Source organism: Halichoeres trimaculatus, unplaced genomic scaffold (genome assembly GCF_033239565.1).
Source record: "Halichoeres trimaculatus isolate MK-OKI-2021-1 unplaced genomic scaffold, fHalTri1.1 fHalTri1_scaffold_12, whole genome shotgun sequence".
Classification (NCBI taxonomy): Eukaryota; Metazoa; Chordata; class Actinopteri; order Labriformes; family Labridae; genus Halichoeres; species Halichoeres trimaculatus.
Window position 1 is genome coordinate 32,319,053 of NW_027437190.1, and position 13,395 is coordinate 32,332,447.

Here is a 13,395-nt window from a genome sequence, read left to right on the forward strand (position 1 = left end):
TTCTAATTTATTCTTTATTTTATTCAATTACTAGTATATTCTTATGTTTAATGTTAAAATTTCTGTTACCCATTAGTTAATAATAAATGGTTCAGTTTTTCCTCATACTTACTGTTGCTGACTACTGTTCTTTGTTTGAATATCACTTAATCAAGCCTTTTATAACATGTCAGACATACTACAAAATAAGTAATAAAAGTATGTATGTTTAATGCTGATACTGTATCGGATTAATATCAGTATCGGCCAATACTTAATGCTGCAGTATCGGTATTGTATCGGAAGTGAAAATGTAAAATCGGGACATCCCTATTAATTAAGAAAGAGTAGGACAGAAAATAAATACTTAATTTATCCACAAGGGAAAATTCGGAATATGCTTTTTTCTTCTTTACCCTATGATTGACAGGAACATATATATATATGAAACGTTACTTTATAAAAGAAACTATGCATAGTCTATATCCGCTATGATGTAATATTTTAGTTATTTGCTGCTGTTTTTCTGATTCTACAGACTGAAAGTGACTTAAAAAGGTTTTTCTCATTATAGGTACATTGATTCCACCATGTCCGTTCATAGCTATTTTTGGGGTTACATTACCCCCACTCAGCCTCTCCTCCACACAAAAAGACACCTTGGCCTTTACTACCCTTCTTGCCCGAAGGCAAATCTTATTAAGATGGAAATCTGTTCTACCTCCTACACACATACAGTGGCTCGGGGATGTCTTACACTTTGTAAAACTTGAAAAAATTAGGTTGTCGATCCTTGGACAATCAGGAAAGTTCAGTAAGATCTGGAGCCCATTTTTTGCCTTGATTAACAGCACACAATTTACCTTCACACCAGACTGAGCTGTGTTGGATCGATTTATGTGACTTGATATACTATGGTCAGACTACAGGGTATTTTAAAAAGTACTTTTCTTTTTTTTCTCATGTAATATTGTTAATATTTCTGTCTAACTCTCATGTATACTTTGACTATGTATGCTTTGCTTGTCCCATGTCTTTTTATTTGTTATGTTTTGTCCAGGGAGAAAGGTACCAAAGGGGAAGGGGGTATGGGATTATTTTGGTATTATTTCATCGTAATTGAGGTAAATGTTATAATTGCACAAATGCCTTGTATTCTTTGTTAAAATAAAAAAAAGATGTTTTTTTTTTAAAAAAAGAAGGTTTTTGTCTGCTTTTATTAAAATCTGGATTTTAATTTTTGCATTTTAATTTAAATGCGTTAAAAATATGTATGGAGGTCGTTTTAGTTTGGAATTAAGAGCCGTAACTTTGCATGTTGATAAATTAAAAACGTCAAAAAAAAGATTCAGTTATTCTTTTAATAATTATATTTATGTAAATGATTCAGTTTAATGCGTTTTAATGTAATTTTTTATGATCTGTCATGATTGTTAAAAAAAAAAAAACAGTCGGTGACTTTTATTTTGAAGTTATCAACCGGATGTAGAATCCAGCGGAAGCTAACCGGAGGTTTACGATTTAGCGCTGTTGTTGTGAGAAGGTGCGTGTTCTCTCTGTATGTCAGTAGGTGTGTGTTCGCTGTGTTTGTGTGTCAGTAGGTGTGTGTGTTCTGTACCTGTAGTTTGTTTTATTCGTGTTTTAAATATGTTCCTGTGTCGTTGGTTTTAGTTGTGATGATAAAATGTGACCCCGGTCTTGAAGAAGTTAATCTCTGATCTGTTTCTGTCTCCAAACAGCTCCCACCTTCAGTCCATCAGGTACACATTTAAACCCATCTTTCTTTCAGTATCATTGTCTCATAATTTCAGTCATATCGGTCAGAAATAAACGCCCCCTCCTCTCCCGTGTGGTGTGGTGGTGTGTTTTCCTCAGCTGACCGTGTAAATATTGGATCAGGGGATGCAGCGTGATGGACAAAGTGCGCCGGATCCTGGTTCATGTTTGTAAAGATGGAGCAGCTCCACAGAGAGCTCAGTTTGTTCAGGTCAGCCAGGAGGAGCAGTTTCCCACTTTTATCACGATGTTTGAACTGGATCAGTCTGTTTCCTGTTCTTCTTCTTCTGCTGTTTCAGAGTTTAACGGGACACTTCAGTGACAGTGGGGACGACCAGGTGGAGGTGAGCTGCTCCCTGGAGAGAAACCAGTTCATCCTTCAAAGAGGAGATGGAGGCAGAGGATTCCCCCTGAAGGTCAGACACCACCTCATCATAAGTACATATTAAGGGTCTCATATTCTGCTCCTTTTCTGCAGTTTAATATGGATCATTGATGTCTTCATGAAATGTCAGTAACATGTTTTGGTCCAAAAATCCAATAAATCAAGCACAGCAGCATTGTTTCCAGGCTCTCATAGCCCCTCTGTTCAGAACGCTCGGATTTAGTGGGCGTGGCCTTCATATGTAAATGAGCCACCGCTGATACCGCCCCGCTCTTCAGCGTCACTGAGAGCGGCGCCACGAGCTCCGAGTGCACAATGTTTCAAAAACAGCGAAGATCGTTTACCGTAACATTACAGGCTAAAACAACAGGCTAACTGCAGCTAAAGTTAGCATCCTGAAGCTAACACAGAGACAGGGGGGACACCGAGGAAAAGCTCTTCCATCTGCTCCACAGCACACAGCATTTAAAATACTCACATTTCCAGGGTCCCAGGTTTGTTGGAGGATGGTTGGTAATGCGCCTGGATTCAGGACCAGTCTATTGGCTAGCCCTCTGTTGGACTGTCCAACGTTGGAAAAGCAGTCGGCCGTGAAGTGACTAGCACACACATGCACAGTTTTACTGAGTGTAGCTTAAACATTTCCTTGATAAATGAATTCTAGACACTTAGTCTGTCTTCTTCCGAGATGGGAAGCTTGTGCATGGAACTATGTGGCTGTTTACAGCCAAAAACAGAGCAGTGATGGCTCTTCATCTTTGGCATTCTCTTCCCGGGGAGAGGAGTGGGAGGGGAGGAGGTTCGGGCGTATCTGCTCTGGTGGACCAATCAGGTCAGACTTGCTCCTGATTGGTCAAAAAAGGTTTTGTCATTAAATGTCACATTTTGTGGGCTGGGAGGAAAGACAAAGACCCACAAATTTCACTAAAAGACTTAATAAAGTGATTTTTGCACAATATGGGACCTTTAAATCAAACACTGCAGCTTTGCCCATATACTGTTTCTTTGTTGCCCTATCAGAGACCTGCATTCTGTCCCATCAAACACCTGTCACTCAGTGAGGTAGCTGCAATCCCATTGGACGTCCAGCAGCGTGGAGTAGACGTGGGCGTGGCCATCCTCCTACAGTCAGCCAATCAAAGGGTGTTACTCACACGGCGAGCAAAGGAGCTCCGGATCTTTCCCAACGTCTGGGTTCCTCCAGGTGAGTCTGTGGCATGATGGGAAATGGAGTCTACAGCTTAGTGTTGAGTCGTACCTGATGGATCCTTTGTTAAACCTCATGTTTGTGTGTCTCTAAGGGGGTCACGTGGAGCTGGATGAGACGGTGCGTGAGTTTCTCTCTAACCCTGATTAACTCGTGCTCGTGTTTGTTGACTGACCTGGTCTGAACCGTGTGCAGCTGCTGGACGCTGGACTCAGGGAGCTGAAGGAAGAAACTGGACTGAACCTGGAGCCGAAAGAGGTGTCTCCGAAAGTCCTGGGACTCTGGGAGGTGAGACTCAGAGAAAGACCAGACCCAAGAGACTGAACCCCCCTCAGGTCTTTGATAAACTTTCTCTGTGTGTGTCAGTCCGTGTACCCCCCCATGCTGTCCCGAGGACTCCCCCAGAGACATCACATCGTGGTCTACATGCTGCTGCACTCCCCCCACTCTCACCTGCAGCTCCAGGTACTCTGACCCTCACAGATGAGCTCACACACCTGTCCCTGACTCTGATCATGTGACCCCTCACCTTAGGCGTCTCTGAGTCCATCTCCGGCTGAGGTCAGCGCCTGTCTGTGGGCCGACCGTCAGCTGGTCCGAGCCGTGGTGTCGGCCGTGGACGGAGAGGAGTCAGAGGTTGAGGTGGACCACCTGCAGAGCAGTGTCAGGTGAGGACGAGCAGGTGTTGATGATGTCACAGGATGAATTTTGAATCTTTACTTGGAGACAGATTCTCGTTGTTTCAGCTCAACAGTGCTGTGTGGGGATTCTCGTGACCTTTGACCTTTTGCTGTGTTGCAGTGTGTCTCTAGTGTCTGTAGATGGCGCTCTGACTGACTCCTCTCTGCCTTTGAGCGTGTTTGTCAGCCGGGCGCCGTCCAGCGGCCCAGACGTGGAGCGGGTCAGCACTGGGACCAAGTTTGCTCTGGAGCTTTGGCTGAAGAGCCTGGAGACCTCCTGACCTCTGACCTTTGACCTCTGACAGTCCTGATAAGAGAAACTGTAAATTTAATCTGACATTTATTTTTTTTTCTTCATTATTTTTACAATAAAAAAATCAATCACACTTTAAGTAAGTCCACCTCAGACTGTTGGCCACCAGGGGGCAGCAGAGCACTTCAGCCTGGTGCAAGAATGTGTGTGTGAAGTTAAAATTTTCATATTGAACCGTTCTCATGCTGAGTGTTTGATGACCAGACGAGAATCTGTACAAAGTTAAAGGAAAAAAACCAAACATTTTAGCTTTCCTGATTAAAAAAAAATAAAGTTTTATTAAAGAAATATCTTTAAAAACATGTTTCAGGTGTTTTCTTTCTTTACTCAGGTTAAACTTGTCTCAATCACTGCTTTAGATGTTTATCTGAAGCGGAGGAACAGCGCCCCCCTCTCAGTTACAAACCACATAGAGCACTCTGTGTGGCCACAGATGGTACTGCACCCTGATGAAGCTGAGAGAAGAAGATGAATGATGTTACATTATCAGGAAATAGGGTGGGAACCAGGTGTGTCTCCTCCACCTGTGTGAGGCGTTCAGGTGACTCAGTGCAGACAGGAAATCAATGTTATCAGTGAAACAGTAAAAGCAGCCGAGCCCAGAGATGAGACACTGAGTCAGATTATAAACCATGTATACAGCTCTCTAACAAAAACACGTCTTCACACACACAAAGCACACAAATCTTTAAAAAGAGAAGGTACGGGTGTGAGGTCATCATGTCGCTCTCAGGTGATGTTGACAGAACAGCCGAACCCACGTCAAACACTCAGCTGTTACTTAAGATCACACTTCTGAGTGTGCAACTTTAAATGATCACCTGTCAGGAACACCTTTACAATATATCTGTCACTTTAAAGCCCCATCCCTTCCTGTTTATAATCTGTTTCTCTGAAATAACACCTGTCAGCTGGGTTTCTGAACAGGTGATGTAATGATATTGGGCACATAGCCCACAGGTTTTTTTAGTTTACTCCTTGTTTTTTTTTTTTACTCTAATCTGCATCACATTTAGCTAATTTTAGCTAATCTCAGCTATCCCCAACTCTCTGTATATTCTCCAGTTTTCACAGCTACCTCAGCTTTTTCATATAATCTCTGTTCATCTCAGCTAAATTTAGCTATCCTTAACTATCTTCAGCTATCTAAGCTAATATCAGCTATTCTCAGCTAACCTTAGCTATCCTCAATTAACTTGGGTATCCTTAGCTTCTTAGCTACATTAAACTATGTCACTATCCTCAACTATGTCAACTAATCCCAGCTATCTCATCTACTTAAACAATCATTGTCTTCCTTAACCGCCTCAGTTGATCTCAGCTATTCTCAGCTATTCTCAGTAAATCTCAGCTATCCTCAATTATCTCAGCTGTCCACACATTTTCACAGCTATCTCAACTTTCTCAGATAATCTCTCAGCTTTCTCAGCTTCCTTAACTATCCTGAGCTATCCTCAACAAACTTGGGTTCCTCAACTATTCCTCATTTAAACTACTCTCAATTTTCCTTTTTCTTTTATTTCAGCTAATCTCAGTTTCCTCAGTTTTTCTTAAATATCCTCAGCTATATCAGCTATTCTCAGCCATCATCAACTGTCTTGGCTATCTCTGCCAATCTCATTTTTTTTCTCAACTATCCTCACTTTCTCAGCTACCTTGATTTTCTCAGATAATCTCAATTTCCTTAACTACCCTCAGCTGTCTTCATCTATCTTAAGTCCCTCAGCTATCCCAGCTAATTCAAATTATTTGAGCTATTCTAAATTATTCTTATTTATCTCAGCTAATCTCATCTATCCTCAATTCTCTCAGCTACCCCCCATTTTCTCAGCTACCTCAACTTTCTTAGATAATCTCAGCTATCTTGGCTTCATTAATCCTCAACTGTCTCAGCTGTCTTCAACTCAGGTTCCTCAACTATCCCTAATTTAACCTATTTTAGCTAATCTCAGCTATCCTCATTTGTTTCGGCTAATCTCAGTTTACCTCAGCTATCCTTAAATATCCTCAGCTATATCAGCTAATCTCAGTCATCAAAGCTATCTCTGATAATCTCAGCTATCCACACATGCCTCAACTAACTTTAGCTATCTCAGCTAATCTCATTTTTCCACAGTTATCCTCAATTTTCTTAGCTTTCATATTTTTTTTTCAGATAATTGAAGCTATTTTAGCTTTCCTCAATTTTTCCTCGTTTAATCTATTAAATCTATTCTCAGTTTTCCTTTTTTGTCTCAGCTAATTTCAGTTTCCTCAGCTTTTCTTATATATCCTCAGCTATATCAGCTAATCTCAGCCATCATCAACTGTCTCAACTATCCTTGGTTATCTCAGATAATCTCAGTTTTCCTCAACTATTCTTGATTTTCTCAGCTGTCATAATTTTCCCAGATAATCTCGGTTTCCTTAACTATCCTCAGCTGTCTTTATCTGTCTCAGATTCCTCCACTTCTTCTTCTTCTTTTCTCAGCTATCAATATTTATTTTAGCTAATCTCACCTATCCTTAATTTTCTCAGCTATCCCCCATGTTCTCAGCTACCTCAACTTTCTTAGATAATCTCAGCTATCGTGGCTTCATTAATCCACAGCTGTCTCAGCTGTCTTCAACTCAGGTTTCTCAACTATCCCTAATTTAATCCATTTTAGCTAATCTCAGTTTTTCTTTTTTTTTTTTTAGCTAATCCCTGTTATCTTGAGCTATTCTCAAATATCCTCAGCTATATCAGCTAATCTCAGTCAAAGCTATTTTAGATAATCTCATTTTTCCTCAGCTATCCTCAGTTTTCTTAGCTATCTTAACTTTTCAGATAATCTCAGCCATCTCAGTTTTCTAAACTATCCTCAGCTGTCTTCGGCTAACTAAGGTTTCTCAACTATCCCCAATTTCATTTTTTATTTCAGCTAATCTCAGCTATCCTTCTTTGTCCCGGTTTACCTTAGCTAATATCGTTATCCTTAGCTATTCTCAAATTTCCTCAGTTTTATCAGCTAATCTCAGTCGGCTAATACATCTCAGCTATCTCAGCTTTCTTAACTTTCCTCAGCTGTCTTCAACTGTCTCAGGTTCCTCAGTTTTACCAGGTTATTTCAACTATTTTAGCTTCGTCTCAGCTAACCTCAGCTATCAAAACTAGCTGAATGGGAGCAGTCCAGAGTAAAAACACTTACTTATCATTTAAAACATTAAAACCTTTACTCTGTGAAGGACTCTCTGTCACGTGGACCCCTGGAGCCGAGCCGTCGTCTCTTTTTGTTCATATCAGCTGGTATCAAACACTCAGACATTCCTCCACCTCGCCTCGCCTCACCTCGCCCTGCTCCACCCGTCTTCACTTTCTGTCTTTGTCTGGCTCTTTGTTCACAAACTGTTCGGTTTGAAAAACATGAATCTGGACTTTGGCCCACAGAGAGTCAAACCCGAACAAGGAGGATCGTCTTTCAGACATTTTCTACACCATACAGCAGAAAGTGGGACAGAGACGCCGCTGCCAAACGGAAACATGATTTTAGAGGAGAGAGGTCTGCAGTTTCAAGATTAATTGAAAAAAATCACACACAATCAAACATCAGGTTTCTGACAGTTTTAATAGTTTGAATATTTTACACGTTATATAAAAACGGGATCAGTAAATAATTTAAAACATTCATGAGGACGTGACTTCAACTGTGACAGAGAAATGAAAACTAAGTCATTGGTAAAGTTCACGCCTGTTTTGTATGGAACGGCTAACATGTTTAACATAACATGTAGCTAGCGTTTTCAGATAAGCGCTCTCTTGACAGCTGATTCATGTTCACATGTTCATCGATCAGGCAGTTCAGGACGTCACATTTCAGTTATCTTTCATCTCAAATCTGAGAAACTAAACTTTAAACTGAGTGTCTTATGTTACTGTGATTTAATGATAAAAGTTTAATTCACACAAAGAATAAAATAAAAATCATTTCAGTGCTTAAATAAAGGGTTAATCCATCTTTAATCTGACTCCGATGTTGGTCGGTTTATTATCAGTCAAATAATGAGGTAAGAGTTTTAGAGTTTGTATATTAAATAAAGAGTTTAACACCAAACCTCTCATTGGATAAAAATATTAAAACTCATAAGAATCATTATAAAATTTAACTTTTACACAACAGTTTGAATCATTTTATTAAAAAAAAATAAAATAAAATTAAAATCCTCCATCATGTCCTCAGGTAATAAATTAACTATCAAGTGTCTGGATCAGTCTCAGGTGAGTGTTACTGGGTGATGGTGTAAACATTCTTCTTCATCTCCGCTTCCTCTGCTTCTTCCTGAAACACAAAAACCAGCAGGTTAGAGTCTCAGTACCACCAACCACCAGGAACCAACAGGAACCAACCAAAACTAACAGAAACAAACCAACACCGCAAAGAACCAGCAGGAAACACCAGAAACCACCAGAAAACAACTTGTTTCACCAGAAATCACCAGGACAAACAGGCAACCAAAAGAACACAACAGGAACCACCAAAAACCAACAGAAAACACCCAATGTTTCACCAGAATCCACCAAGAACAAATGAAACTAAGCGAAACAAACAAAAACTACCAGAAGCCAACAGGAACCTCCACTAACCAACAGATATTACATAGTTACATGTCAGTAACCACAAGGAACCAACAGAAACCAATTAAAATGAGCTGAAACCACCAGAAACCAATAGGAACCAACAAAATCAACATGAACCAATGGAAACCAACTGAAACCAAAAGAGACCAACAGAAACCTGCTGGAATCAATGATACCTACAGTAATGGACAAAACCAAACAAAAATCAACAGGAACCAACTGAAACCAGCAGGACTCAAATAAATAAGTAAGTAAGTAAGTTAATAAATAACTAAATAACTAAATAACTAACTAACTAACTAACTAACTAACTAAATAAATAAATAAATAAATAAATAAGTATATAAATAATAAAATAAAATAAAATAAAATAAAATAAAAAAATAAAATAAATTAAATCTAATTAAAAAATGGAAATCAACAAAATTCACCCATAACCAACTGAAACCGCGGAAAAATCAACAGAAACTACCAGAAACCAGCGGACACCTACAGAAACCAACAAAAAAGGGATAAACAAAAACAGAAACAAACAAAAAACACTTGGAACCAACAGAAACCACTAGAAAACTACCAGGAACCACGATAAACCAGCAAAAAACACCATAAACCAAAAACAACCATCAGTTAACACCGGGAACCAAGAGAAACCAATCAAAACCAGCTGACCAACAGAAACCACCAAAAACCACCAGGAATGGATGGAAACCAATGGAAACAGTCAGAAACAGGTTTTACAAAATGACCTCTGAAGAATAAAAAATCTGAATAAGTTAAACTGATGGACATGAAATAATCATTATGTCCCCATCACAGTTCTTACAGCATTAGTCAAAACATACATCATAAATCCTGACAGGGCCATGATGGATGAAAAACACTCACCTTACACAGCACAGGCTTATCTGAAAGCTAACAGCTAACCCCATTATCATCAATAAACTGAAAACCACTTTAAGCCACGCCCACTAATGGCTCTGCTGGTAAGCATGTTGTCACGGTAACATCCATCATGGTACATGAAGGTGTCGGCATCATTCCAGAACGATCCCTGAGTCAATGTTGACTCATTTAAACACAAACAGGTGAAAAACCATTACAGTAACACACCCATCACCCATCACACACACACACATCAGCATCACACACACTTGACACCTAAGTATGACGCAGCTCTCTGTCTGAGGCAAAGATTGCTCTGAAAAAAACTTCATTCAAGATCTGCCTTCATGATACACCTGATAAAAACCACATCCTGCCAAAGACCACATCTTGACAAACCTCAGTCTCCATCAGAACCTAGGCCTGGTCCTGATCCAGAGTCCATCAGTCTTTATTTATAAATCACTAAATCACTTCAGCAGTTACTTCCAGACGCTTTACGAACCAGCAGCTCCAGAACTGATTATGCTAGCATGTTAGCTTTTTGATTTATGCTAACAAATACGGTCTACACACATGGCCTGACATTCACTTCCTCTTAAATGTCAAAGTTATGTTTGGACTTCCTGTTGAGTCGATGTTTTACTTACGTAAGTGTTCCCGTTCTGGCGTCCGAATCGCCCATGTGTAGTGTACAGCGGGATGTTGTCACTGTAGGTCGGAGCTTCGTATGGGCTGAAGTCTTTTTGGCGCCCCCTACAGCAGCACCACCACACCAGCTGGAACGAGAAACAAGTTAGCGTTCAAACAGAGAATCAGAAACTGTGACTGCTAGGCTAGGCTAACGTCACCTGGAAAGGGTTAGCGTGCTAACTTACCAGAGCAAGCAGCAGCAGGAGGAGCAGCAGCAGAACCAGAGCAGCCAGAACCAGCAGGGCAATGCCCCACCCGGGGACGCCATCACTGCCAGCAGGGGGCGGGGCTTTACTGCTGGCTTTAGCTGTTGTTGCTATGGTGACTTTGGGCGTCACAATGGAGGCAGTGGAGTTGGCTGTAGTGTTGTTGCCAGGGGGACCAGTCACAGCTTGTGTGGTGTTTGTTGCCACGGTTACAGGAGGAGCATCTGTGTTGTTTGACGTCACGGTTACGGGTGGAGTGCCTGTGTTGTTTGTCGTCATGGCTACAGGTGGAGTGCCTGTGTTGTTTGTCGTCATGGCTACAGGTGGAGTGCCTGTGGTGCTGTTGGGAGACATGGTAGTCATGGTAACGCTGGGTGTTGTGATGTTGCTGGAGTTGCTGGACACAGCAGGTGATGCTGTGGGCGGGTCAGAGCTGCTGGCAGATGATGCTGTGGAGTCAGGGGTGGAGCTGTTTGTTGCTATGGCAACAACAGGCGTAGAAGCTTTGGGTGATGATGTGGCTGTCATGGTTACAGGAGGTGTAGTCGACAAAACTAAAGAGATAAAAAAAAGTGAAGTTTTCTGTAAATAAGGAAAAACAACAAACAGAAACCTGAAGCTAATGCTGAGGTGTAACAAACTGCAGTTCCTAAAGCGTCCACTAGAGGCTGTCAGCAGAAACCACATACACACTCACTCAGAAAGATGATAATTTACATGACATGTCTCGGAAACTACGTCCATGTTCGACAAGACTTTACTGGATAATCACATCTCCAATAAGCTCAGATTGTGTTCATTATGGCGCCCCCTGTGGACAAAGCAGAGTGTCTCCACTCTTCATAGCACTAATAGACATTAAATATAATTAAAGGAGTGATCTGTCTAATAAAAATCTCCCAAATAAGGCGATTGAAGAAAAGTTGATGAACCTCTGAGGAAGATGAGGATATGATCTATTGCTCCATTGAGTCACGTTTATTATGTTCACGAGTCTAAATTAATTATCTGTTAATTAGTTTGATCTTAGTCCTGATGTTTCATCACATCACAGACTATGTCTCTTTTCTCTAACTCCATCACGGTCTCAGCAGATGTCTAACACGAGTCTGGTGGTGCCTGAGGTTTCTGCCTGTTAAAGGCAAGTCTAGACCTGTTAAAGTTTTTGGAAAGTGTCTTGAGATGATGATTTGTTAAGATTTAGTGCTATATAAATAAAGATTGGCTGGTTAAATGATCAAACCCAGGTGAGATGTGTGTGTTTCTTACCTGACGAGGTGAGTGTGAGAGCGACGCAGAAAGCGAGCAGCGTCTCCATCTTCCTGCACGACATCCTGTGACAAAGATCTCAGTGTGAGTGACCGCTGGAGTCTGTTTCCCTCCACAGAAAGACTCCTTTATACACCTGACTCACCTGCACATATGGGGGGAGGAAGCATGAGGGGGAGGGGCCTTCACCTCCCGTCCTGCTCGAGAACAGAGCTCCTCTCTGTGGTCACAGCTCGAACCAGACGCCTGATAAAAAAAGAAACATCAATTGTCTGTTTGATATGGACGTGTCAAGGTGTGCAGACTCATCCAGACTCAGGTGTGTTGAAAGGTGGATTACCTGTATTTCATCCTCTGACCTGCAGTAAACTCACTTTGGTATCAGATCCCAGAGATCAGTCAGAACCTGCAGACAGAGAGGAGTAAAAATCATACATTTGAGCAGAAACACAGATTCAGAAATACATCTCTTGATAAATTAAACTCTCCATAACGAAACAATCTGAGCAAAAAACTTTGAAAAAATAACCAGCTAAAATTCTTCTTCAGGGTGGTGCTCTTTTTTTTATATACTGAGGGAGGCTGCCTCACCTTCTTTTCATTGTTATCAAACATGAATTTAGCACACTTCTGCTTTGACAGAGCGTGGGCAGGGGCGGCATTATGGGTGGGCGCAAAGGTCCCAGGCCCACCCATTTTTCAACATGCCCACCCTAAACGTTTCTCTAAATTCTTATTCATTTCTTCAAAAAAATCAGTTTAAAAATGTAAAATTTTGTCACTTCATGTTCACTTTGTTAGTGCATAGTGATTGTTAGTGTTAGTTAAAAGCTCTTGTCTTTATAGAGGGATTATTTGTTCATCAACAGCGGCAGATGCGCGCGCAACTTGGGTGCAGAAGCACTGCGGAGTATGATGGTTTGTCAACTGACAGGGAGGAGTTAACCACCAAAAAACATGTTTTTAAACTAAATATCATCACTTTAACGAGGTAAACCGCTCCCTGGTTTGTGAAATATCAGTGAGTGGACAGATAATAGGTGGACAGACGTTTTTAGCCGAGAAACCTAGCATGTACCAGGATGTAAACGTTGTTTCATAATATTCCCTAATTTATCATAAAATCTGTTTCTGTTAATCATTATTTGTAGATTCACTCATTATTTATTGTCCATTCTGAGTCCATGTTTGGTCACAACCTCAGCCCCAAACCAACTTTTTTATTAAATAATCAAAGTCAAATCTGTATTTCGAGTATCAGCAGTTATTATTGTTTGTTTGCAGTCAACCCTGGTTAACTGAGGTTGAATAAAGAATACACAATTAATTACACACACGCAGACGTCACTGCTGTATCACTGTAAAGTGTGACCCTGTTAACTGGTGACTCTCAAGGCTGCCGTCTGCT

General features: G+C 40.8%; 1 protein-coding gene across 4 annotated transcripts; it reads left to right on the forward strand.

Annotated features, from left to right (window-relative positions):
* Nucleotides 1-1,459: 1,459 nt before the first annotated feature.
* nudt17 (nudix (nucleoside diphosphate linked moiety X)-type motif 17) lies at nt 1,460-4,598 on the forward strand. Of its 4 annotated transcripts, none has more exons than XM_074683812.1 (10): nt 1,460-1,522; nt 1,719-1,739; nt 1,855-1,966; nt 2,055-2,171; nt 3,161-3,344; nt 3,442-3,467; nt 3,543-3,635; nt 3,714-3,812; nt 3,882-4,015; nt 4,149-4,598. In XM_074683812.1, exons 3-10 carry the CDS (start codon nt 1,892-1,894, stop codon nt 4,306-4,308), a joined length of 888 nt encoding a protein of 295 aa, XP_074539913.1. In that variant the 5' UTR covers nt 1,460-1,522; nt 1,719-1,739; nt 1,855-1,891; the 3' UTR covers nt 4,309-4,598. The 4 variants fall into 4 exon arrangements, with proteins under 4 accessions (XP_074539913.1, XP_074539914.1, XP_074539915.1 ...); XM_074683813.1 differs by having other exon boundaries at nt 1,505-1,580; XM_074683814.1 differs by having other exon boundaries at nt 1,505-1,549.
* Nucleotides 4,599-13,395: the final 8,797 nt, after the last annotated feature.